At 46.1% G+C, this 26,729-nt stretch overlaps 2 protein-coding genes across 6 annotated transcripts; one reads left to right on the top strand and one right to left on the bottom strand.

Moving 5' to 3' along the window:
* The first annotated feature begins 754 nt into the window (after nt 1-754).
* On the top strand, nt 755-26,059 carry VDAC1 (voltage dependent anion channel 1). 5 transcript variants are annotated; one of them, XM_061189600.1, is made up of 10 exons: nt 788-996; nt 9,093-9,209; nt 11,854-11,926; nt 12,460-12,509; nt 13,186-13,338; nt 13,433-13,485; nt 18,701-18,928; nt 22,291-22,441; nt 24,109-24,166; nt 25,113-26,059. In XM_061189600.1, the coding sequence occupies exons 3-10, from the start codon at nt 11,860-11,862 to the stop codon at nt 25,202-25,204; spliced, it is 852 nt and encodes a 283-aa protein (XP_061045583.1). In that variant the 5' UTR covers nt 788-996; nt 9,093-9,209; nt 11,854-11,859; the 3' UTR covers nt 25,205-26,059. The 5 variants fall into 5 exon arrangements, with proteins under 5 accessions (XP_061045585.1, XP_061045583.1, XP_061045584.1 ...); XM_061189602.1 differs by lacking the exons at nt 788-996; nt 9,093-9,209 and adding an exon at nt 755-773 and having other exon boundaries at nt 11,857-11,926; XM_061189601.1 differs by lacking the exon at nt 9,093-9,209 and having other exon boundaries at nt 11,857-11,926.
* On the bottom strand, nt 5,733-6,466 carry LOC133089951 (CDGSH iron-sulfur domain-containing protein 2). Its single transcript, XM_061188171.1, has one exon. It carries the CDS (start codon nt 6,344-6,346, stop codon nt 5,939-5,941), a length of 408 nt encoding a protein of 135 aa, XP_061044154.1. The 5' UTR covers nt 6,347-6,466; the 3' UTR covers nt 5,733-5,938.
* Nucleotides 26,060-26,729: the final 670 nt, after the last annotated feature.

The following is a 26,729-nucleotide window of genomic DNA, read 5'->3' as shown; positions in this document are numbered from 1 at the left end:
CCATAGGACCCAGCAGAGGACGTTCTTGCAAGAGGCAATTTACTTTTCTCACGTTTCAAATGCTCCGAAAATGGCTGCTAGCAGCTTCCCTATAGGGGTAAACTGCCTACTCATCTTGAGTGCATACTCGGCACACAGGGGTTTTCTCGGCGCGTTCCGTTCCAGGCCCCTGCAGGGATTTGCGAGCCTGGAGTTGCAAGAAGGAGGGTCGGAGGCGCCGGAAACATTGTGTCTGGAGCCGGGAGCCCAGGGCCGAGGGCCAAGGAGCAGCATTCGTGGGCGCTACTCTGTATCCGCGCCACCTCGGGCGCCCATTCCCCTCGCCGGGTCTGTGACTGCCCTCAGGGGCTCGGAGTCCGATTTAACACCCTGAGCAGGTTTTGCTGGGGAGGACCCGGGGGTCACCTCGTCCACCCAGGCCAGGCCTTGGTCCAGCCACCCGCCACATCAACTCCAGGGGGAGGGGTGTTGTCTCCCAGCTCCGAGGCCGAGCAGGAGGCCCAGGTCCCCGCGTGTCTTCTGTTAGCGCAGGGGACCTCGGCCACTGCTCAGCTAACCGGAAGACCCCTCCCGCCCCGAATGCTTCAACCTGGAGGGACCTTCAGCAAGGTCGGCCGGCGCGGGCGGCGGCACGCCTGTCCCTACGCACGCACACAGCTCTGCACACGTCAGCCCCACGCCGCCCAGTGCCCGGGCGCACGCAGGCAATCACGCGTGTCCGCACTCGCCCGTCGGCACACGCGTCTGCCGCGGGTACCGAAGGGCCCCGAAAGGTCCGCGCGCACCTCACGCGCTGCAAGCGAACCCGGTCCGGGCCCGGGCGGTGTCCCGGGAGGGCCCAGGGGGCGGAGCTCGCGGGGCCGGGCTCCTTGGGTCGGGGCGGGTCTGCGCCGCCGCCGTCCGTGCCGCCCCGCCCTCGGCCCCGCCGCTTGCTCTGTTGCTCACGCTGCAGCCCCCGCCGTAGCCGCTGCGGAGCCCACTGCCACCGCTTCTGAGGTAGGCGCAGCGGAGAGGGGTCAGGCCCCTGACTGCGCCCCGAGTCGCGGGCCGGCCCCTGGGGAGTTGGGGGAGGAGATGGGATGGGGAGCGGGTGAGGGCGAGGGGCCCAGAGCCGGGCCGGGGCAGGGAGCGGGAGCGGCCCGCCAGGGCCTGGCGGGTCAGCGGCTGGCAGAGCAGGCCGCGCGGGGCGGGCGGGCGGCGAGCAGGCCCGGGCGAGGGAGCGGGTGGCCGGACATCCGGAGGCGCCTGCGGCTGGGGACCAAAGCCCGCGGGGACCTTCGGGCGGAAGGGCACGGGCCGCCGCGTGGAGGCCCGGCCCGCCGCAGGTCTAGGTGACCTTCCTTGGAGGCGATCTCTGGCCCTCGATCGCGCCAGTGCGGGTCGGGCAGGGACCCGCCCGCCACCTAAGCTCGCGGGGCTGGGCTCACGGACCTGTGCAGACCACGCTGTCGCCTAGGGGATGAGCTCATGTGACGACCGTGGTCCCGCGGCCCCGGCCCTTCACGCCCTGTCGGGTCCACGCCCGAAGAAGCTGGCTCCCGGCACTGTCTGCGCCTGCCAGCACCTTCCGGGCGAAATGGGAGGCTGACAGTCGACTTAGGCCGCAGGGACCAGGGCCGGAGCTGGGGGCTGGGCAGAAGGTTAGGCCTTGGAAAAAGAGGTCCCGCGGGTAGTGATGTGGCCTTCTTGGCCTTAGGAGGGATTCCTGCCTGATTCGGTCGCTCATTCATTCACCAAATGCAGCGGTGCCTTCACGAAACTGCTTCTGAGCCCTTTGGATTTGAGGCACGCAGCATTAGTGATTTGTCCAAGGTCACACAGCCGGGAAGATACTAAGCCTCTGTTTTTTCATCTGTAGAATGGGAGCAATCACACCTCTCCTTCATTGGGTTTTTGGGAAGAAAATGAGTTGATTAACGTCAAACATTCAGAACAGTGCCTGGTAGGGAGAAGGTCTGGGCAGAAACCTTGACAATTACCCTTGAGGCTTTTAGGGGAGGATCTAGCCCATCCCCTGCAGACTATTTTGCTCCACGTGGTGCTCTGGAAAGGGTTCAATAAAGGTGGCCTCTGTTATTTTAAACATTATTATTAAGCATTTGTGTGCCAGGCATTAACTTTCAGGGTAATTTAAAAAACCTTTAAGATTACAGACAGACAGGGTCAGGCTGGAGCAGAAAGTTGAATGTGGGTTCAGACCTGGGCTAAGCCTAGGCCTGTTCCACCTGAGGCCCCCAGCCCCTGGACCAGCCTCCCCTCTCCAGAGGAGACAGGGAAATGAACACCTCCTTTGCCTAATGTGCTGTAGGCAAGGGCAGGGCAGACTGCCCTGGGTGTGCCTTCTTTCCACCCCAGCTCTGGACTGAGTTCCTACAGGGTCAGGCTTAAGCCTTATACAACTTTGTTTTCAGTGCGTGGGGTGGTGCCACCTGGCAATACTAGGTACTTGAGAAGGGTCTGTGGGGGTGAATGGACTCTTGCTGACAGAAAGATAGTTTTCACCATTCCAGCATGTGGCTTATAGTAGGTGCTCATTAAGTATTTGTGGGATTATTGAATGGGTATATGTAGTGGCTGCAGGCCCAGACCATAGTCCCTTGATCTTGGACATCCTTTTTGAGGGACACACATCTCATTCACTTTCAGAAAATCGCCTTGCCTAGCAGAGAGTCACAAATAACTAAAGGGCTACAGCGGTGTGTACAGCCCTAGAGCAGTGAGAGGCAGAACTGTTTCCTAATTTGAAATAATTGCTTTGAACATGTTATCCTCATTCTGTGACTTTCCAAGTCCTTTGGGAAACTTGTTGAACTGGTGTTTCTGGGCTTGCGGGGCTGGGGGTGACACTGGTGAAGGGGATTCTCCTAAAGCCCTTGGGCCTGGTGCCTCTTCCCTCTCTGATGGTGAGGGGGTCAATGGCTTCTACTGGAGTTGTCCTGAATAAAGTGCTTGACCCTGGGTATGGGGGGCTGCTCTCAGTCAATTAGTTTATTTCTGCTATTCTATAGGCAGGGGCTGTTTGTAGACAAACAGAGGGGCTCAGGGGGACAATATAGTGAGGATTTGCCTTTGGGCCTCTGGCCCCACTGGACAGTAGGCACACGTGGACAACCACCTCCAAGCTGGTGGTCATGGGGAACATTCACCGCCACCTTTACCGGTAAGGTGCTCCCAAAGTCCACTTTGCCCTTGATGGGATTTCTCAAGGTGTGACGTCTTTGGTAAGAGAGAGGCATGTATGGCTGAGAGTCAGCCCAAGCCTGCAGGCAGCCCCTCAGGGTGCTCAGGGGCTCCCCTCTGGTTGCCACTGAGGAAAGGTGATCAGGTGATCAGCTGGGCCTGGGCACAATCCTCCATTTCACTGCCTGCTCTCAGAGAGGTGAGGGTAAGTGAGAATCTTCGCCCTTTACCCAGAACTCTGCTGGAAAGAGTCCTGGAGAGCAGATTGAGCTCATATAACACAGCTCTGACATGAGCCATAGGGTCTAGTTACAGGCCAAGTTACCTCCTCGTTCCTCAGTTTCTCCACTATAAGTGTGATCGTCATTATTACAGTCATTCTTTATTGAGGGCCTGCCCAGCACTCTCCTGGCTGGTTGACATACGTATTATGACGTTGAATCCACTGTCCTCCAAGCCCTGGGAGAGAGGTACTGTTGTTTCCATTTCACGGGTCAGGAGACTTGAGCACAGAGTGGTGAGGTAACCATCCCAAGGTCACACAGCTCAGCAGGAACGGGGTTGGGATTCAGGGCCTGGACTGGCTAGCTCCAGTGCTGATGCTTTCACACTGCAGTTGCCACTTCAAGGGGCCACTGTGAGGAGCTAATAGATTTGAGTGCCTTTTGAAAGGTAGAATTTGCTATTCAGAGCGGAACTGTTACTCTTTTACACTGATCAGAGGGAGCATGTGCATGGCTGGGTGTGGTCTAGCTGTCAGTGGACAGCAGTCAGTGGAGTTACCCTGTTTGTTGCGAGGACAGTGGCACAGGGTGTTTATCAGGAGAAGGGTCAGTTTTCCGTGGGATGAGGTAGGAGGCATTCTTCCAGGACCTGGCTGGACAATATTCAGCTAAACAATACCTCATTATGGTTGGGGAGAACTCTGGACCCTGTGGTTCAGGGTGACCTTTCAGCAACCTGCACAGCAGCTATAATTATGATAAGAAATATATAAAATGAAAATCTGTAATAAGTTCTATCTGTGTTTGTTACATATTTACTGGGTACCAGCCACTGTACTAAGTGCTTTGTACTAGCAATCTCATTCAGTCCTCAGAATGATGCTGAGTCAGGGACTCTTTTCCTGTACTGGAACTGAAGAAAAATGAGGGGCCGATGGGTTGTGACTTGCCCAAGATCTCATAACAAGAGAGTGGTGGAGTAGGATTGGAACTCAGGTCTGCTGCACTCCCGAGTCTACCTGCCCAAGCACTGTCTATTTTATCTCCACTGGGTCAAGCCAGGCAGCGAGCAGGAGCCCTAGGTGCACCTGGGATCCAGACCTTGGCATGCTGCCTGCCAGCCCAGGTCTTCTCCTCTTGATGGGTGGGTGGGCAGGCAGGGTGTCCCCAAGTCAGCTGCATTCTCTTGAGGCTTGTGGAAGGCTGTGCCGGTGGTGGCCCACCTCCCAGGGTGTTTTAAAATAGAAGCAATACCTGGAAAGCCCAGCTGCCCTGTGTGAGACATTCACGGAAGGGGGTGGGAGACAGATGCACTGAGAGGACAGACCTACCAGAGTCTGGAGTGGATCTGGAGGGGCAAACAAAGAATATCCAGAATAATGGACTGTGGTTACACTACCACTTATTGAGCCCGGGCATTGGCTTTGCCAGCATCCTGGAGATCCAACCAGGGCCATTCTCCTGGGCTGCCACTTCTGGTGAGCAAGTGTGGGGTAAGGGTGTAGGGAGGCTCCTGATGGTGTTGGCCTCACATATTGGCTTTCGGAGCAGCTCTGGCCTCCTGCTGGGGAAGTTGCTTTTCCTGTTCTCCAGAGTTAGGAGTAGTTGCTTTTGCTCTAATCCCTGGCTGGTCTGATGCCCCTCTTATAGGCTGGCCCAGATCTGCCCTGACAGACTGCCTAGAATGGTGTTAGAAATAGCAGAGCCAAAGGCTTTCCTACAATTCTCCCTTCCTAAGGGGAACCCGAGATGGTGATGGTGAAGGCGATGACTGCTGTGTTGGTTGGGGTCCTTGCAGGAGTCAGATGTATACTCCCATGGGTTAATTAAAGAAAGCGTGATGAAGGGATCATTTGCAAAGGTATGGGCAGAGTGTGGGGGACCTGACAAGGGGTGTGGGCCCCTGGGTCCTTTAGAACAAGGAGGGGGTCCTTTGGCAGGAGCTGTGGCGTTGGGTAGAGGAAAGTCACTGCCCACCTGACGACCAACAGGGAGGGAGGCCTGGGGGATGAATACCCCAATTGCACTCTCCCATCTTCTGCTGGTGCCCCCTATTTGCTGAGCCCAACCCATAGCCCACTGAAAATAGTCCATAATGATCAGCTCTTGGGGCATGGAGCAGGATGGAGGAGGAAGGTGGATCTGGAGGGGCAAACAAAGAATATCCAGATTAATGGATTGTGGTTACACTACCACTTATTGAGTACTCACTGTGTGTCAGACATTTCTGCATGCTCTATCTATTTTCCTTACTTAATCCTTGCAGCAACAGTGGTAGAAAGGCACTATTGTTAGCCCCATTTTTTTTTTTTTTTAAAGGGTTGCACAATTTAATTTTTATATAAATGACTGAATATACAAAGTATCAAATATAAACAGTAGCGTAACAAGAAAATAAATTGGCAGAAATAATTATTCAACCAGTAGCAATAATTAAGACCACCATTTGAAAGATCTTCTATAAACAAAGAATGGAAAAATATTGTTATAAGTTTTTACAGCACACAATTGAATTCCATTCTAATGCATTACTATTATACTTCCTTCTTCTTCAGTATTAGTGGACCCACATTATCTCCTGTCAATTCATTGTGTTTATTATGTGAACCATCACAGGCAGGAAACGTCTTAGAACGCCAACATCTACAATAAGCTGCTTTAGTAAGACACAAATCTTCAATGTTTATCTCATTCACCACTTTGGGATTTTCCTTTTGTATTTTAAGATTAATCAAGCTATCCTTCTGTTGCTTTTTCTTCGGGAGAAATGGACGAACCGCAAGGTAGCCAAGTAGTGCAAGTACACCAAGGAAAGGCAATAACCGAAGCCATTCTGAAACTGTGAGCCGGGCGAACCCGATAATGCTCTCGGGGACTGGGAGCCGCTTAAGATACGCGGGGAGCTGCACCTTCACGATGCGGGCCACGCTCTCCAGCACCATCCTGGCCAGCGGCGTCCACTCCTCGCCCGACCCCCGCCGCTCTCCGGCCGAGCTGCCGCGCCTGCGCCGAGAGCGGAAACGGCCGGCGGGCGCTTGCAGCCCGGACCGGGCGGGGCGGGGTTGCGGGCACGCGACAGCCCCATTTTATAGATGAGCAAAATGAGACCCTAGGAGTATAAGTGGCTTGTCCAAAGTCACACAGCTAGAACCTCTGCCAGGCTCATAGCCCCTTCCATTCGTCATTGTGCCCTGCTACCTGGGTACTTGGATGGGTGGAGAAATGCCATGGCAGGGTGGCTCTTGGTGTTTAGGTCCTAGCCCAGTTATACCCTTGCCATTAAAAATGTTGTCTGTTGACCCACTGGGTGTTCCCTGTGTTCAGAAAACTTTTCCTCTCAACTGTTCCTGACTGAGCCGTTTGGACCCATGGCCACCCTGCTCTCTGTATCAGCCATTGCAATGGTTGTTGGCTTTCTGAGAGCCCCAAGGCTCCCCTGCCTGGATCCTTCTGAGGGAGCTTCTGCAGAGAAAAGAACATGCTTCAAAGTGGGGGTTCTGGGGGGTGCTTGGTGTGGGGAGCCAGCCCACTCTTCCCAGTGGCATCTGAGGGCTGCCCTGCCTGTGCGATAGGCAGTGAGAGACAGAGGGAGGAAGGAGGCTTTTGAAAAAGTGCCTCAGGCGACTCTCATGCACACTGAGTTAGGGAGCTCTGCCCTACTCCTACCTTCTGGGCAGGGTGGCCAAAGCCATCAATGGTCACCTGAGGGTAGAATGTGCCCCCCACAGGCCTTACCTGTTAACCCTGCCACCTCGGTGTGATTTGAATCTGTTCTTGGAACCAGTATAGACACGTTGATGGTTTTCCCTTCTGGCACCTCTGCTGCAGTAGCCTTTTGGAATGTGACTTGTGGCATCATGAATGCAGCGTGGCTTAATTTTGAACACATTCGTTAGGTTTTTAAATTTTCTGTCCTTAGTTTAAAAAAAAATTATCAAGTACACAAACAACTTAAGTGATTAAGTAAAATCAAAAATGAAAATCCTATTTTAACTTCACTGCTTTCCTAAACCCCCTTTCCTTTCTAGAAGCAGCTCCAAGGCAGCCACAGTTTACAGGTTAACTCATGTCCTTCCCTTTCACATGCTTTTGCATCCATTCACAAATGTGGAACATATAAAGATGCATATGTAAAAAGGTTTTCCTCCAATCACATGGAATTATTCATTTTCTGTGGCTTGCTCTTTTTCATTGAACTATTATCATAGGTAGCTTTCTATGCCACCACGTAGAAATCCACCTCATTCTTTTTGATTACCACATGGTATTCCTTAGTTTGCAAGCACCTTAATTTTTATTCATTTGTTTCCCTATTGGTGGACATTTAGGTTGCTTCTGGGTTTTGTGTTAAAAATAACCCTGCAGTGAGCATCCTCCTGTATATATCTTTGGGTGCCTTGGGTGCCACTGTGAGTGTGTTCCTAGCAGTAGAATTGCCGCTAGAGTTACTGTGTGTCCACTTAGGCACTGCCCACCAATGGGCTCCTCAGGGGCTGTACTGTACGTAGTATTCCTACTTGGGGAGAATGGGAGTGATCATTTTCCACGCCAACAGTAGATATTGTCATTTACATTTTTGCGAATCCATTGGTTGAGTGAGCTGCCCAAACACAGATGTGTCAGTCTTTCTAATGTGGCTCTCTGAGGCCCTTTTAATAAAGTCCGTGCTTGGTTCTGATGTCAGAAGTGGCAGTACTCTCTTCTGAAGGCGCTTGGTTGGTCTCCTCAGCTTGAGTTCAGCTCTCCTTAGGCCATTGTGGCGGTGGGGCATGCTAGTTGTGCGTCTCCCCCCCATCCCTGGTGGTGCCGCAGTTTCCCTGTTGAGGGAGCTCCTGCCTACTGGTTACATTGTCATTTACTTAGTGCCTATTGTCGGATACTAAGTTTCCTTTTTTTTTCTACTGTAAAAATACTTTGATGCTCACTGCACATTTACTTATTAAACAGACAGTGCTGTCAGAATACCCTGCTTCATGCTCAGCCTCTAGAAGCTGAGTTTCTTCTTCTTTTTCTTTTCCTTTTTTATTGAGGTAAATTGGTTTATAACATTGTGTTTCATGTATACAACCTTATATTTTTACTTCTGTGTACACTACAGTGTGCTCACCACCAAAAATTTAGTTTCCATCCATCACTATATCAATCCCTTTACCCATTCCCACCCCCTCCCCTCCTTTTCCTTTCTGGTAACCACTACTCTGTTCTCTGTATCTATGTGTTTGTTTTGGTTTGTTCATTTATTTTGTTTTTTTATATTCCATGTATGAGTGAAATCACAGGGAATTTGTCTTCTCCGTCTGATTTATTTCATTTAGCATAATACCCTCAAGGTCCATCCATGTTGTCACAAATGGCCAGATTTCATCTTTTTTTTTTTTTTTAATGGCTGAGTAGTATTCCAGTGTGTGTGTGTGTGTGTGTGTGTGCGCATTATCCAGTATTATCCATTATCCATTCATTATCCATTCATTCGTTGGTGGTCTCTTAGGTTGTTTCCATTTTTTGGCTATTGTAAATAATGCTGTGACGAGCATAGGAGTTCACATGTCTTTGCGAATTAGTGTTTTCATATTCTTTAGATAAATACCCAGAAGTGGAATTGCTGGCTCATATGATAGTTCTAGTCTTAATTTTTTGAAGAATACTGTTTTCCGTAGTGGCTATACCAGTTTACATTCTCACCAACAGCGTATGAGGCTTCCCTTTTCTGAAGACACATGGGCTGGATGCTGCAGAGACAGATGGGGAGTGATTTGGAGCTGATCGAGGTGGCGGAAGGGGCCAGGACCAGGGTTCAGTCTCCAGGTCAGTGCAGGCAGGGTGTTAAGTGAGAAAGCAGAATGCTGAATTCTCTCCCCATCTAGTCCTGGCCTGAGAAAGCATGGATGGCAATCATTGTGTTTACATTAAAATTGTTTTTGAAGCAGGTACTGAGAACTGTGCTGGGTGCTGTTTGCAGTTGTAGGAAAGCTGAGCTTCTCAGAGAGGCAGAGCTGCTTCAGTCCTGTCAGATAAGTGCAGCAGGAGACGAGAGGTGGGGAAAGAGGAAGACTCCATGAAAAGCAAAAGGGGAAGCTACAGCCACACAGCCTTTGGTGAAGGGGAGTCAGCGTCTTGCCCCCCTTGGTGGGTGTTACCCCAGGGCCAGGAGTGGGTTTGGCTCCACTCAGCTCGTGGCTCCTGTGCATCTTCCCTGCCAGCCGCTGCGCTGGGGATGCAAGGAGAGCCTGGCCTTATGTGAGCTCCCTCTGCCATCCCACCTCTCTTGTCCTTGCATGGTAATCTCCTCAGTGGCCACTTTAGGGTGATTTTTGCTGTGGGTGGAGTGTGTTTTGACAGGTGGCTTTGCTTTTCAGTTTTGGGGATTAGGGATAAGCAGGGGCGTTTGGGGAGCATTAAATGATGAGCGTTCTGACTTTTTCCTGAGGGATGGACCAGTCCAGACGTGAAAGCCACGTGTGCCTGGTGAGGCGGGTCCTGGAGCCAGGGGAGGGTACTCGGGAAGGCCCTGACCTCTGAGGTACAGGAGGTCTTAGCTGACCCGGAGATATTGCCACTGGACTGCTCTCCCTGTCACCCGGCTGGGGCTGAGTTTGTGGCCCAGCTGGGAAGGGGACAGCACTGAAGAGGGGTGTTCTGTCCACTGATAACTGTTAGCAATTGGTGTGTGTGTGGAGAATGTCCTGGGCCCTTTGCTGAGATGTTTTGCACGTTTCCTTGGGGCTCTGTTACCTCAGCCTTCAGTCCAGGGTTGTTTCATTGCTTCTCCTGGGAAGGGCCCGGGCCCATCTGTGGCTGGGGCGTGTGCCTAAGGCAGGGGGTATTTCTGGAGGACCTGGTGGATGGTTTCCTGGTTTGTCCCTGGGGTGGGTGTGCCTATGGGGTTCATTTGGGGTGGAAGGGGAGAGGGGAGAGAGCCTTGAAAGAGCCAGTGGGAGCAGCCTGAAATGGTTCTTCCACCGTGTTCTTTATGCCCTGATCCTAATGGGGACTGAGTTGCCCATGGTTCCAGCCTGATCATGTGTGAGAAATACAATAACAACAGCAACAAAAATAGGATCGCGTAAACAGCTTACTGGGCTGCTCCTCTCTGCTCTGACACAAAAGGGAGCTGGGACAGAATTAGCAAAACCTCTGAAAAAAGTAAAATAGGACCAGGACCACAGTTTTATAATTTAAAATTGTGGAAGTTTATAGTTTTTTAACATTATACTCATTGGTTTTTTGGGCTCCCCACAATGTCTTTGAAGTTGAGGCTTTGGTCAGGATGCAACTTCCAATTGTGATATCGTTCCCCTGAGATCACTTGCACCACTTTTCATTGGGTTCCCATTTAACCAGGAATATGCCCTGTGGGTGTTAATTTGTGTGACTACATTTATATGTGACTTTAGGTGAGGTGTATGCAGTTTGGTAATTTAGGTATACTGTATTTAAAATGGATGGAACCATCCTCGGGTTAATTGAATTTCTGGCTAATTGAGGCTAACAATTTTGGAGATGGAGAAGATGCAGAAGATGGTGCTTTCTCGCATTCCCCTCTCCTCCTGGGTGCAGCACAGAGTGTGTGCCGTCCGGATTAGGGTTTTAATTCTGTGTACATAATGTGTCAGTGCAGAGCCTCCCAGCAGCGCAGTGTGGTCCTTAGGGCAAGGACTATTTGAAGTTCTTGCCTTCCTTGAACAGCGAGGTGTTTAATAAATGCTTGTTGACTGACTCAGTGATGTGCATCAATCCCAAGTAGTACTTTGATAGTTGGTTTTAAAAATAAAGTCACATTGAAGCTCAATAGATGTTTATTTGAATTAAATTTGGAGGGGATGTGGTTGCATTTCCTTCCATGTGAAGAATTGCCTAGTTAGGTAGGTAGGTTTTACTGTTTTCTCTATGAGGAATATGATACTCTAAAAGTGGGTTCCTGTAGAATGCAAAAGTTTTGTGAAAAGTTGGGTCCATTCTGACACATAGTAGGTACTCCATAAATATTTGTTGAATGAATGAAATCAGAACTGTATAGAAAATACGTTGCCATGAAAAGCTCTGATTTCTCTTCAGTGTATTTAATGCCCTAGCAGTCGATATTTTGTAAGAAGATATGTTTTATTGGCAAGAGTTCTGCAGTTCAGTAAAGTAGCTGGCTTATGGGACTGTGTCTTTGCCAATGAATTCATTTAGCAAATATTGACTGACTCCTACCGTATTCTGGGCCTGTGCTCAGTTCTGGGGATGCCTAGGAGAAGAGGTCCAAAGTCAGGCTGGTCTGCTGTCAATAAAAACTTACTGGGTGTTTCAAGCTCTGCCCACAGAAAGAAGCAGGAGATAGCACAGGCTTCTTTGTCCACACCTGGGGGAATAAGGTACCTGGAACTCAGTGCTGATGATTTTTATTGGTGGAAAACTAATATCCATAATTACCAATGTGTTTATTCTGGTGGTTCTTTTATTATAGCAGAAGATGGCTGTGCCTCCCACGTATGCTGATCTTGGCAAATCTGCCAGGGATGTCTTTACCAAGGGCTATGGTGAGTGTTGCATGGAGTGGCCTTTCAGCTCAGAAACTGGGTTGGCATGTTTGGTATTTCACCCCTTACAGTTTGAGAGACTTGGGTCAGTCAGCTCTCAGAAACTTCATGTCAGGGAAAAAAGATAAGCCTTCTATGGCTAGTGAAGCAGTTTTGGTTGTGCACCCAGTACGGGTAGGCTTGTGAATTGCTGCAGACAAGTGGACATTCTTGTTTCCTCTCCTAGGCGGGAGCAGGTCTGTGGATGCTGCTGCAGTGGAATGCGGCTTCTAAATTTGGAGCTCGTCCTTAGGCATGTGCTCACGCTGTCATGCACCCTTTTCTCAGACTCCACTGGGAGTGCAGGTGGGGCCTGTGTCTGTTCTGCCTGCCACTGTTCCATGGCAGCCGGGCTCCACACACAGAGAGGCAGGCAGCAGTGGAGACCGGTGCCCTCTGCACTCATCTCATTTTTCAACAACCTAAGGGAGGCAGAGATGCTGCTCTTGAGTTAGTTATTTAACGTATTAACAGTTACCATGTTCTTTCTTTAGGGTTTGGCTTAATAAAACTTGATTTGAAAACAAAATCTGAGAATGGACTGGTAAGTTGTCTGCCTATATGGAGCATGGGTATTTATTGTAGATCAATAAATAACAAATAACTTCCGTCTGGGTGGCAAACAAAGGGACTTTTCTGATTGTGGCAGCTTGTGGTTGTCACATTCATTGCATCCTCTGTGGCATGGGTGGTCCAGGGGAACCATGTGACTAAGTCCCCAATTCAGCAGCTGTTAATACTCATAGGAATATGGGGCAGACCTCAGTTTTATTTTTCCTCATGTTTCTTATTTCAAAATTGATCTGTGTTCCACACCACATAATTATTGAAAAAAACCCCCAAATCTTAGTAATCCCTTTTAGATTGTGAATTGTTGGAAGGAAGAAGTTTTGGGTAGAATTACTACAATGTCAGCTTTAGCTCAAGCTTTTTCTCTGTATGAGCCTGGAGGTAGGACAGAAGGAGAATTGCCTTCCTGTCTAGACTAAAGAGTTACAGGGGAGGAAGGAAGCTTTCTCCTGATAAAGAATTCCCTGAAAGAGTCCTTTAATTAGCAGACCCCATCTGTACTTCAGATATCTAACTGAACTATAGAATGAGCTTTTGCACGCACGCATTCAGGGTCTCACCTCTTGCATAAAGGAAAGTACAGTCCATTTAGGGGTGGAGCAACGCAGAATGAAGTGCTGGCATGCAGGCTGTGACTGTCTTCTTTAAAGGAATTTACAAGCTCAGGTTCAGCCAACACCGAGACCACCAAAGTGACGGGCAGTCTGGAAACCAAGTACAGATGGACCGAATATGGTCTGACGTTTACGGAGAAATGGAACACTGACAACACACTAGGCACGGAGATTACTGTGGAAGATCAGGTAATGGTCACCTGTGAAAAGACACAGTTTTATTAAGTGACATTGGCCACCTGTCTTGTGACTAAACCTGTTGGTGAATTTCTTTTCTGTTCAGCTTGCACATGGCCTGAAGCTGACCTTTGATTCATCCTTCTCACCAAACACTGGGTAAGAATATCATCTGTTTTCTCCATAAGGACCTTTAGTGGTGTTTTATAGTAAGATTTAAGATTCATTCTGTGCTGTTTGTTATTGTTTTCCTGGCCTCAGCTGTGGAGGCTGCAGGATTTCTGGTCCAGTAATGCTCCATTCCATGTGACTGAGGCTGCTGGTAATGTAAGTGGCCAAGGCTCTAGGGCAGCAGGCAGTGTTTGGAAGCAAGGGCTGTTGGTCACTGTTGCCAGCCCCATTTTTCATGCTGGAGGGCCTTTTCCCCAGCTTCCTACTTAGGGACACTGAGAGTGTGTGGGCTTAATTGCAAGGTGGCTCCTGAGACTGCACTTTCCTGCTTTAGGCCCTCCGGCCACAGACAGATTAGGCTTGCTGGTTATTGGGCACATCAGGAGGCAAGAGGGCATGTTGATCTGCCTCAGCTCCTGGTGCTTTTCAAAGTGGCTAGAGGGAGTCAGTCTCTTCTAGAACACACTGTTGTTTTTTTCCACTCAGAGCAGTGGGTCTCCTAGGCCTGGGAAGGTTGTTTTGCACACTGATGACAAGGCCAAGGGCATGTATTGAATTTCATTTCTTAGTTTTTTTAGTTTTTAAAAATTGTGGGGACTTCCCTGGCAGTCAGTCCAGTGGTTAAAACTCCACACTCCCAGTGCAGGAGGCACAGGTTCAATCCCTGGTGGGGGAAGATCCTGCATGCTGTGTGGTGCGGCCAAAAATAAAATTTGTGGTAGAATACACATAAAATTTACCATCTCAACCATCTTTAAGTCTTTATTTTTCATGACTCTGACACTTTCAAAGATGATTGGCCAATTTTTTTGTAGAATCCTTTGATTTGGATTTGTCTGATGTTTTCTCATGGTTAAACTCAGGTTATTTATTTTTGATAGCTGTAGATAGGATGTTGTGTTCTGTCCATCTTGGTACATGACATTAGGGGGTATATATCAATGTGCCTCATTACTGGTGACGTTACTTAGGTCACTTGATTAAAGTGGCGTTTGCCGGATTTCTCTGTAAAGGTACTATTTTTCTCTTTATAATTAACAAGTATCTTGTGGGGAGATGCTTTGAGACCATGCAAATATTCTAATTTTTATACTTTGACTCACAAATATTAGCATCCATTGGTGATTCTTGCCTGCAACAATTATGTTTGGCAAATGGTGACTTTCTTTCTTTTTTTCTTTTTAATTTATTTTTTTATATGTTATTTATTTTTGGCCATGTTGGGTCTTCGTTGCTGCACGCAGGCTTTTTCTAGTTGCGACGAGTCGGGGGGCTTATTGAGGTGGCTTCTCGTTGCGGAGCACGGGCTCTAGGTGCACGGGCTTCAGTAGTTGCAGGACGTGGGCTTCAGTAGTTGTGGCACACGGGCTCCGTAGTTGTGGCTCACGGGCTCTAGAGCGCAGGCTCAGTAGTTGTGGTGCACGGGCTTAGTTGCTCTGTGGCATGTGGGATCTTCCTGGACCAGGGCTTGAACCCGTGTCTGCTGCCTTGGCAGGCGGATTGTTAACCTCTGCGCCACCAGGGAAGTCCCCCAAATGGTGAATTTCTATTCCCATCATTCCTTCTACATTTATTAATTGGGATTTTACTGAAAGGAAGAGCTCTTCCTTCTCCACCTTTTATTTATTTGATCAGTTATCTGTATCAGTATGGATTCTTGGACATTTATTTTATTCTATGGATTGTAATCCATTACTATATTTTGTTACTCATATGTCCCAGATATGGCCATTGGGAGCCCTCAAGTTGACATCCTGTGTGCTTTTGACAAGCCCCTGTCATTTTTTGGGAGCACTTCTTCAGAAAGTGTACTTGTTCTTCCCTAGTCCTGCTATCAGCTATTTCTCTGAGGAGCCTTTGTTCCTTTTATTGAAGAATGGAGTTTAGAAACTAAGACTGTGGGCACAAGATGTACTCATTGCTACTGGGTATTTGAGGAAAGTTTTGATGACTCGATGGAGATTGGAAATGAAAGCTGGCTTTCCAAAGTGTCTGAGGGGTACAGCCTGGGAAGGTGTCCTGGCTTCCTTTAAGGAGCTAAGCATATACCACATTTGGATGAAGCTGCAGACAGACCTCATCAGGGGACTGGCACCCACACTGAGTGCCTACCACAGATAAAGCCAGCTTGTTAACCACAGATTAAGAGTATACCTCTCTCAGGTGCTGTCAAATTAGCACCATTATTTAAATAGCTTTAAAAAATCCCAATAATATTTGAAAGAGGAAAAGCTCCAAAGGCATAGAATGCTGCCTTAGAGCCAAGCCTGGAGAGAAACCTAGTCACTGCACCACCAGTGCCCGTTCACTGGGGACCTGGTGCCTCTGGCCAGAATCCAGTGGGGTGGTGTGTGGAGGCACTGTGTAACTGTCCAGTGTGGCTTGTGCATACCACTGGTCAGAGGCCCTGATACAGGTGTCACATTTTGTGTCAGCAGCAGCATTTTACCCAGTGGTTAAAAGATGCCTGATTTTTACATGTCTTCATTTCCCCTTCTTTCTAAATGTCAGCCTCTGAGCAGCTGTTTTTTTCATCAATCATCCTACCCTGCTTGGTGCCAACTGGATACTTGGTCATAACCCAGGTTTCTTCCTCTAAAGAGCCGGCAGACCAAAATAGGTTTATTTTAAGTTTTTCTTATTGAGCGTTAGTTTGTCACTCCTTTCCTTCAAAGCTTGCAAAAATGCACAGAAGCAACTTGAACAGAAGTTGTAAGTTTCATTGTCACTAGGGAAGGGTGTTAACTTTATTTTCACCTATGACCTCTGAAATTCCGACTCATTGGAACTTGGAGTGTTTAATCTTTAAATTTTTTATTATGGAAAATTTCAAACATGCGAACGAATGCAGAAAAGTATATTATACCTTCATCATGTTCTCATCACCCAGCTTTAATAATTATCAACCCATGGCCAATCATGTTTTATTTATACATCCATAATCAACCCTTCCCACCCTCAGATTATTTTGAAGTAAATAACAGATACCACATACTTTCATCTGTATATATTTTCATATGTATCTTTAAATAAGTTTCCTTTTAAAAAAAAGCATAACCACAGTATCATTACATTGTGAAAACTAATCATAATTTCTTAATATTGTCAAGCCTAGTCTCTTCAAATTTACATGATTTCATGAAAATTTTTTAAAGAATCAAAAATTGTCCATGCAAAATTGTAAAAATTGGTTCATATGGCTCCTAAATCTTAGTTTTTAGGTTCTTCTTCTGTTTTTTTTCCCCTTGCAATTTATTTGTTAAAACTAGATCATTTGTCTTCTCGAATTATATATAGAGTAAATTTTGCTGTTTGCATTCTGTGGTGTTGTTTAACTTGTTCCCCTGTCCCCCACATTTCCTGTTAATTGCTAAGTCTAGAGGCTTCATCACATTTAGATTCCATTTTGGAGGGTGCTGAAATCTGCTTCCATAGGGATGCGCACAGAAGGCCTGGTTTTCTCTTTGTATGTTAGTGCCATTCATGATCTACTCATAAGGGGTTACAAATTGGTGATAATTCCACCTTTATCTTTCTTTCTTCATTTTTAGCTGGAATATTTCTATAAAGAGAAACTTATCAAATCTTTGTTTATCTTGAGATATAGTTAGTATAGGAAAGGTGGGATACATGTTTGATTTCTTTTTTATTTACTCTTTTCAAAATAACAAATTGATTCTCTAGTCCCTAAAGATGACCAATGTGTGTGTGTCTTGAGTGTCATTATGAGTTCATAGATTTAAACATTTGATATGCTTCAGTCGCTGCTGATATTATTCTTGATGCTTATATTGTCTCATATCTGAAGCCCTTGGGAGCCTGTTTATTTTAAAAATATATTTACATATTTATTTATTTGGCTGTGCTGGGTCTTAGTTGCGGCATGCGGGATCTTTTAGTTGCGGCATGCAGGCTCTTAGTTGTGGCATGTGGGATCTAGTTCCCTGAACAGGGATCGAACCTGGGCCCCCTGCATTGGGAGCATGGAGTCTTAACCGCTGGACCACCAGGGAAGTCCCTGTGGGAGCCTCTTCATCTTAGCTTTCAAGTCCTTTTGCTCCAACCTCAAAGTCTTTGATAGCTTTGATAGATGCTTCAAGCTCGTCTTGCACCTTTCCTGCCCCAACCTGTAATCTGCAATTTTCTGAGGAGTGCTGGTTCCTTTTAGGAGGGAATGGTATTTAGGGCCGCCAATTTGGGTGCTGGGGATGAAGCTTTAATCTCAGTGTGAATGAAGCTGGGCTGGCCAGGGCTATGTGGTCCTTGAACCTTGAAGCATATCTGGTTTCTCCTGTGGTCTCTGCTGAGAATGTTTCTTGCTGTGGAAGATGTCCATTTTGCAGTTGAATGACAGAAACAATCAGGTGAAAATAGTCTAAATTTTATTTGATAGATGTGATCTTGTCTCTAATGCTGACTTTTGGTAAAAGGCATTGTGATAATATATTTGCAGGTGACATGACTCACCTGCCTTTCCTGAGAAATGCTGGGTCTTGAGTAATAGTCAAGGGAGGCGCTATCTGGCCGTATACGCAAATCTGGGATCGGCAGACTAGACCTGGGATCTTGTCCAGTCCACCAGGGCCTCCTGGCCCCCTGTGACTGCAGGGCCCCAGGTTCTACCTCACTATCCAGTTCTCTGAAATATATACTCATTGGGATCTCATGGATACTGAATTAAAAGCTGTCTAACTGTTGTATTTACTTAGAAGGGATTTAGTATATGTTTCTTTACTAAGTGAGCCACAAAGTAAGAAGATGACGATCTCATTAAAAGCTGCTGTTTAGATAGCTGCCTTCATGACAGATGTATCTTTTCCACAGACTTGGAAAATAGCAAAGATGCATCTGTTTCATAATTACATGGTGGTGCTCTGCGTAATGAATGCCTGTGTAGGCCACTCCATTAAGCACAGGGAGAGGATAGTAAAAATTACTTAGCGCTTCTTTTTCCAGCTTTTCTTGCCTGTGTTCTCACTTCATTATGGTGGTGTTTCTTCATTATTCTGGATTCCAGTTGAAGAGAGGTTGTGTTCTGCCCATTGTGGCACAGAAGTTACTTAAGGGAGATCTGGGGCCCTGACTTTGCCTTCCTACCCCCCTATTCAAACGGGGATTATTATTTTTTTAAATTTGTGTTTCTTGGCATGCTTGTCGCAAGATGAGTTAGCTTCTGATTTTAATACAATTTCTTTTCCTCCAGGAAAAAAAATGCTAAAATCAAGACCGGGTACAAGCGGGAACATATCAACCTGGGCTGTGACGTGGATTTCGACATTGCCGGGCCTTCCATCCGGGGTGCTCTGGTGCTGGGTTACGAGGGCTGGCTGGCTGGCTACCAGATGAATTTTGAGACCGCGAAGTCTCGAGTGACCCAGAGCAACTTTGCAGTTGGCTACAAGACCGACGAGTTCCAGCTTCACACTAATGTGTAAGTGTATGTGAGTGTGTGCAGTCGGGGGATTGTTTACCATAATTTTTTTCTAAGCTCAATTTTTAATCACTGGGAAGTGAGTTTGTTGGAATCAGATGAGCCAAATGGCCTGCTAGTATTGTTCTTGTTTCCCACCTACCCGTTTCCTGAAGTGATGTAGGTTCTTCCTATTCTGTGAACAGTAAATGTTGTCCCTGGTACACACAGAATGGCTGATCACTTACGGCAAGGGCATGATGTCAGTCCACAGGAGTGTCCCTTCCCTGCAGCTTTATGGACATTGGAGGGCCTTTCATTTTAGTTAACGAAATGGGGGTGGGGAGGTGTAGCTCTCTTTCTCTGTATACTGCCTGAGGACCAGCTTGCTGTGCTTTAATGAAATGTAGGCATGGGAGCCAAATTAGGAGTTGATTATCTCAGTTAAATACTGAGTGTCTTCTCTGCATGGCAGAACATTTAAAAGTTTATTAACTGGACAGTATCATGAAGGGAAGAGGAAATTACAGGGTAGGTTAGAGAGAGCCCTTTGTAATCAAACTTGAGGGTTGAAGCAGAGTGCTGATTTAGATTTAAGGGAGACAAATTTCATCCATGAAATCTCTGTAGACATGAAGAACTAATGCATGGTGCAAGCTGGGTACAAATTTACCAAATTTCTCTCTTTCCACTAGAGGTCACTAAAGAAGTGACTTTTAAAATTTAGAGACAAGTAAATGGTATTTGGGTCTAAACTAGTAACATTTCTATAATAAAAATTTTTGAGGAATTTTTATAATTAATAAATTAATATAATACATTAATATAATAAATTAATAAAATTTGAGTCTTTTAAAACTAAAAAAATCACAAGAAAACTATGGAGATGGACAGCCCAGTGGTTGGAGGAGGGGAACAGGGAGGGTGTCACTTTGAAGGGGTGGCACAGGGGAGTTTGGTAGTGGGACTGTTCTGTATCCTGGCCACACGAGTCTTTGTATTAAAATTCATAGAAATGTATACTGAAAAAGGTCAAAAAAGATGTAAATTTAAAAAAGGTAACATGCAAAAAAGCCATAGGAAAAATATCACATGCATAGAAGTGTTTTTTAATTGAGAATTTTGGCTGACATGGAAAGTGCTTCCTTGGTTTGGAATTGGGAACTTGCACCAGTTCCAGGAAGAGCAGTGACTTTTAGCTGTTTTACTTACCTGAGTTTCAAGATTTTTAATAAGTGGACATGGTTTATTTTTGGAACTGTCATGGAAACAGCTGACACAGCTAATCTGGGTTGCCCTGGTCTTGCAGAGGCCCAGGTGTGTAACAGATGTTCTGTGTGCTTCATGTAGATGACTTTTTAAAAAAATTAATTAATGTATTTATTTATTAATTTTTGGCTGTGTTGGGTCTTCGTTGCTGTGCATGGGCTTTCTCTAGTTGGGGCAAGTGGGAGCTACTCTTCATTGCGGTGCGCGGGCTTCTCATTGCAGCGGCTTCTCTTGTGGCGGAGCACGGGCTCTAGGTGCGTGGGCTTCAGTAGTTGTGGCACGTGGGCTCCGGTAGTTGTGGCTCACGGGCTCTAGAGCGCAGGCTCTGTAGTTGTGGTGCACGGGCTTAGTTGCTCCGTGGCATGTGGGATCTTCCTGGACCAGGGCTCAAACCCGTCTCCCCTGCATTGGCAGGTGGATTCTTAACCACTGCGCCACCAGGAAGCCCTAGATGATTTTTTTTACGAGTTCCTTTATGGTTTTAAGAGTTCAGTACAGGAAGGCAGTGTTGCTGGTTTTAGAATGTATTGAAAAATCTAATGTTTAAACACATTTAAGCCGAAGGAAATTTCCCCATTTGAGTTATACCACAGTCACTCAAAAATCTATTATTTTTGACAAGCTGCTGTTTTGTAGCATGCTCAGACTTTCTGAAGAAGTCAGGATTCTCTGTGAATCAGGTGGTGTCTATGCTCTTCCTGTACTTTCTGGAAGCACAGTGTCTGTCTGGCTGAATTTCAGGGGAAAACTTAAGCATTTAGAATGTATTTAATGAGCATCTACTTTAGAGAGAGTGTATTAGTGAAGAGCAGAGTTTGCAATGAAACAGCAACAATTTATTCATGGGTTAGTGAGTTCTAAGCTCTTTGCTGGATTCCAAAGCATATGGGACCTGCCTTAATAGTTTCCAGTGCTATTTCCACTGGAGACACCCAAAATGATGAGGCAGAACTTTGACATTTTTTTTTTTTTAATTTGTTTATTTTATTTATTTATTTTTGGGTGCATTGGATCTTCGTTGCTGCACGCCGTCTTTCTCTAGTTGCGGTGAGGGGGGGCTACTCTTTGTTGCGGTGCGCATGCTTCTCATTGCGGTGGCTTCTCTTGTTGCAGAGCACGGGCTCTAGGCGCGTGGGCTTCAGTAGTTGTGGCACACGGGCTCAGTAGTTGTGGCTCGTGGGCTCTAGAGCGCAGGCTCAGTAGTTGTGGCACACGGGCTTAGTTGCTCCGCAGCATGTGGGTTCTTCCTGGACCAGGGCTCAAACCCGTGTCCCCTGCATTGGCAGGTGGATTCTTAACCACTGCGCCACCAGGGAAGTCCCCTGACGTTGTATTTTTATGTTAAAAATGTTAGGGTGGGGAAGGGGATATTCCCAGAGGCTGCGGTCAATACGGTGTGTTTGGAAGACAGGAAGGAGTTTGGCTTGCTGGGTTTCATTCCATTTTTGAAAGACAGAAACATTTTGTAATGTAGCGAGTTGCTCCTTTTCAAATCTCACCAGGACCATAGATGTTGCAGCATGGGCCAATAGTATGCATAGGCCAACGAGCCTGAATAATAGGTTAAGCTCTCTTGTAATTGCTGTTCCTCCTAGGGCCTGGGTCAGTTCTGGCTGTGCACCCTCAGCAGTGGATGCAGCTGCTGGTGCTAAGGGTTATAAGCTGCCTTCTGAGGAACATGAGTGGCCCAGACTTTCTTGCCATTTCTGGCTTTGTTCTCTCTTTCCGTTTTTATAATAGAGCATTTATAAAAGTAATAACCTTAGCAGCAGAAGAAAGAAATCACTCAGAATCCAGAATCCCAGTGCCCTAGTTACTGCTTTTATTTTAAAGATTAATGTAGAAGCAAACTTCAAGTTCCATGCAGCCTGAGTAGTTGACTGAGCTGCCTCTGGGTGTTCCCAGTGATGGCTGAGATAGCCTTTCCCTTCCTCTGAACCTTCCTGACCCTGGTGTCTGTGCCATTCCTATCAGGCTTGCCGTAATTTGGTGCCTGTTTTGTTATCAGTTGAGTCCATTTACAACATGCTTGTCCTCTGTTAGACTTGGTCAGCTCTGCCCAGCTCAGGTCGCCTTCCTGGGCTGCTTGGCATCTGTGCTGTGCTTATTTGCAGAAATGATGGGACAGAGTTTGGTGGCTCCATTTATCAGAAGGTGAATAAGAAGTTGGAGACTGCTGTTAATCTGGCCTGGACAGCAGGAAACAGTAACACTCGCTTCGGAATAGCAGCCAAGTACCAGATCGACCCTGACGCCTGCTTCTCGGTGGGTACCTGTGGAATCATGTATCTCTGAGACCTTACCCTGACCCTTAGGTTGGAATCCTTTTGGATTGATGGAGTTCCATGCTTTGGCTAGAGATTTTCTCACTGTGAAAGGGTTCACAGTGAGTAAAACGATCATAGTAATAGTATTTACTATGGCTGCCAGGCACTGTATTGAGACCATTATATGTCGATTACTGTATTTAATTCTTATACAACCCATTTGAGATAGGTGCCCTTTTCAATTATCCCATCCATGTTTTCACAAATGAGGAACTGAAAGCTTAGAGTGGTTGAGTAACTTGCCCAAGTGTAGGCAGGTGGTAAGTGCTGGGGTTTGTGTTTGACCCAGGCTGCCTTGCTATGGAGCCTCCTTCTCTAACCAGTCCCTGGTCCATGCTGCAGACTGTAAAGGGGGTTACCTTGAGCCTGAAGGTTTTAAATGTTCCTTTCCCCCTCAGTTTTCATTCTCTCGCTGAGCTCCTGTACTGCATATTAAGAAATCAGGCCCGGCATTGGGTGGTTGGCATCTTATTTTGCAGACCCTGTAGCATAGCTAATGGACCCTTGCGTTGCCGCACAGTTTTTGCATTAAATCTTGTTGAGCTCATCTCTATTGTCACAGGGCACTGCCAGTTGTATCCTTTTTGGGGTGGAATGAGGAAATCTCATGTTGCAGGATGGTTTCTGGGCTGACTTGTGTAATTTACAGACAGCCTATTTTAAGTCTCCTGAAATAGGAACTGAATTTGGCTTCCTTAATGTTAGGCACTTTAAAACAAAGGAAAAGGGGCCTTATTATTTGGAGGGCATGGGCAAAATTGAACATCTAGATGGAGCACTGACTGCCTGGAGGCCTACCTTCCTGTTTTCTCCTGTAGGAGATGCTGGGTCTAAAAACAGCATGTGAGCAGGAAAACACCCACCCTGGTAGCTCTAGCTTTTGCCAGAACTCGGTGTTCTCACAGCTTGAGCTTGCTCTGCTCCTGACCTCTCCTTATTTCCCCAGAAAGGGGTCAGGGAGAGGCCCAGATTTCCCTACAACTCAGGCAGAAGAATAAGGGCAAAATTATTATCGACTCAACTGCTTTATTAATTATTAATCAGCATTCACTAAGTGCTGAGATTTAAGTGATTGGCTAGGTTATTGTTTTGCTCCAAAAATTCAGGCTTGTCAGTGCCAAATTTTTTTGATTTTTGCTTCTCTTTTTCATGAAGAAAAAATTCGAACAATGTTCTGCCATTTAAAACAACGCTTCAAAACCCCATCTGACATTTGGTCTGTTTTTCTTTATCCCAACAAATACAAGAAAGTCTTTTATGTCTCTGGCCATAAATAAAGGTGTCCTCACCTGTTATAACTTAAAAATACAGACCTACTATGTATAAATGGAATTGGGCACACATACTGTAAGGAATCAAATGTAAATAATAACTTCCTTTTACTTGAAAATTGTGTTGTTTCTTTGCGTTACCCTTCTCAGACCTAGTTCCTAAATTTGATATATTTCATATTGAATTTAATGAATCCTATAAACAAAGTGGTCATGAAAAAAGAGAATTTGATACTGAAGTCCAGAGTTGGTTGATTAAAAAGCTGTTATTCAGTTTGGAGACAGAAGCGTGAAGTATTTAACATTTTCACTCTCTTATCTTTTCCTTGACTAGGCTAAAGTGAACAATTCCAGCCTGATAGGGTTAGGATATACTCAGACCCTAAAGCCAGGTATGTGTTGGTTGTGTGAAATTAGTTCACAATGGCACATTTTGTGCCATTAAAAAAGATGTGGTGCTGGTTTGCTGCTTTATGTTATTGCTTATAAAATGACTGTGTAGTACATTGTAAATGAGAGTATATAAAGTTTTATAGTTGATTGTTTGTAAAGGAGTGCAGAGTCATTATAAAACGGTTGGCGAATAGGAGAAGTAGTAAGTAGGAGAAAAAAGGCCAAGGCTAACATGTATTACATTTTTGGTTATTTTCTTCCATTCTTTTTCCCAGTGTGTGCCTAATGCTTGATACTTATTTCCAGCAGGTTCTTAAAACCAGCCTATAAGTCATCCCCATTGTAAAACTGGTTTGTACGTTTCCTCTGCACAGTTAGCCAGGCCAGTCCATAGTATGTTACAGCTACAGGAAATAATACCACCTTGGGGTTAGTTTGGTCAAACTGGGGCTTTGAACCCTGGAAATCTAAGATTACATGATGGCAGAATCAAGCTATTCTAGAGAAAATAGCATTTAGTCGTGTGCGTGTGTGTTTGCATTTGTGTGCATGCTGTGATTGGGAGTGTAAGACCGTGGAGTCTGATTCATGGTTGGGGTTTCAAGGGGCTTTTGCTAAAGAAGTTTTCTGCATGGCGCTGATTATAGATTTTGTAGCGGGGATGATGAGAGGATGAAGGAAAGTGGATTTGGGTGAGCTGTGGAATAATCATTATTGTTGTACACGCTCATCCTAGGCTACCTAGTCATGAGTCGGGTGGTGCTGAGTAACAGGGATTGAAGGGCCGTGTGGTTTTGCTCCTGCTGATCACACTCAGCTGCAGCAGGTTCCGAATCGGGTGTGGTGTCACCAGTGTGCTTCAGCGATCCTCCATTTGCTAACCTTTCTTCTCTTTTCTTTCCTCCCTCTCTCCTCCTTTCCTCTCCCTGACTTCTCCCCCTGCAGGTATCAAACTGACACTGTCAGCTCTGCTGGATGGCAAGAATGTCAACGCTGGTGGCCACAAGCTTGGTCTAGGACTGGAGTTTCAAGCATAAATGAATACTGTACAATCGTTTAATTTTAAACTATTTTGCAGCATAGCTACCTTCAGAATTTAGTGTACCTTTTAATGTTGTATGTCTGGGATGCAAGTATCGCTAAATATCATGTTAGACTTCCAGGTTAAAGATGATTCAGCTTTAGGGTGTTACCCTTTCAGAGGTACAGAAGAAACCCAATTTCAAAAAAGGTCCTTTCAGCTGTAGACTTGAGGGGGAGCTTGCTGGCCCCTCTAGAGATGTCAGGTTTCTTTTTTACCTAGAAATGGCTGCAAGTGGAAGTTGATAATTTGCAGGCACTTTGTAATTTGTAAATTCGTATTGAGTAAATGAATGAAATTGTGACTTCCTGAGAATTGAACCTTGGTTTCCTACCCTGATTGAGGAGAGGCTGTTTGATGGTGTATACAAACTCATCTGAAAGGGACTTTTTTAGGCAGGGACTTTTTCCATCCCAATCCATCACCTCTTTTACACCAAAAGTAGTCTGCAGGGCGTGGTAGCTGTTTCTTTTGTGCCATTTTGGGGTGGAGAAGGTGGATGTGATGAAGCCAATAATTCAGGACTTAACTGTGTTTTTTCTCATGTTGTGTTTTTTTTGCCCTTGCACCAGAGTATGAAATAGCTTCTAAGAGCTCCAGCTGCAAGCTGGGAAGAGTCTCTGTGACTGTAATCACATGGTGACAACACTCAGAATCTAAATTGAACTTCTGTTGTATTCTCGCCACTCAGTTTATTTTTTAGCAGTTTAATGGGTACATTTTAGTCTTCCATTTTGTGTGGAATTAGTTCCTCCCCTTCAAATGCTGTAATTAACATCACTTAAAATAAAACTTGAATAAAATATTGAAACCTTATCCTTCTTTTGTTGTCTTTATTAATAGAAGTGTAAATAAACAGGGCATATGTTTGGTCTTGTTCTTTGGCCCCTTGGTGTGGCTGTGTGTGTGTGTGTGTGTGTGTGTGTGTGTGTGTGTGATATTTTTAGTTTTCTATTGCTGCATAACAAATTACCACAGATTTAGTGACTTAAAACAACACTTAATTATTTCACAGGTCTGTCGGTCTGAAGTCCAAGCACCGGGTGCCTGGGCTCTCTTAAGTTTCTCACAGTGCTGAAATTAGGATGTCAGCCGGACTGTGTTCTCATCTGAAGTTTGGGGTCCTCTTCCAGGCTCATATGGTTGTGGCAGAATTCAGTTACTTTTAGTTGTAAGATAGTGGTTTCTGTTTCCTTGCTGGCCATCAGCTAGGGGCCACTTTCAGCAAATAGAGGCCACCTGCATTCCTTGCCATGTGGTGTCCTCCATCTTCAGAGCTGGAACAGAAAAATTTCACTGTCAAATCCTTCCCTACTTCAAGTCCTCCAGAAGAGCCCAAACACCTTTATAATTTTTAAAAAATTTGTTTTTAAAATTAAGATATAATTGGCCTATAACATATTAGTTTCAGGTGTACAACATAATGATTTGATGTTTGTATATATTGTGAAATGATCACCACAATAAGCCCAGTTAACATC

Source organism: Eubalaena glacialis, chromosome 4, assembly GCF_028564815.1.
Source record: "Eubalaena glacialis isolate mEubGla1 chromosome 4, mEubGla1.1.hap2.+ XY, whole genome shotgun sequence".
In the NCBI taxonomy this organism is placed as follows: Eukaryota; Metazoa; Chordata; class Mammalia; order Artiodactyla; family Balaenidae; genus Eubalaena; species Eubalaena glacialis.
Note: the sequence above shows the minus strand (reverse complement) of the source record. Positions and strands in the feature narration are given on the sequence as shown.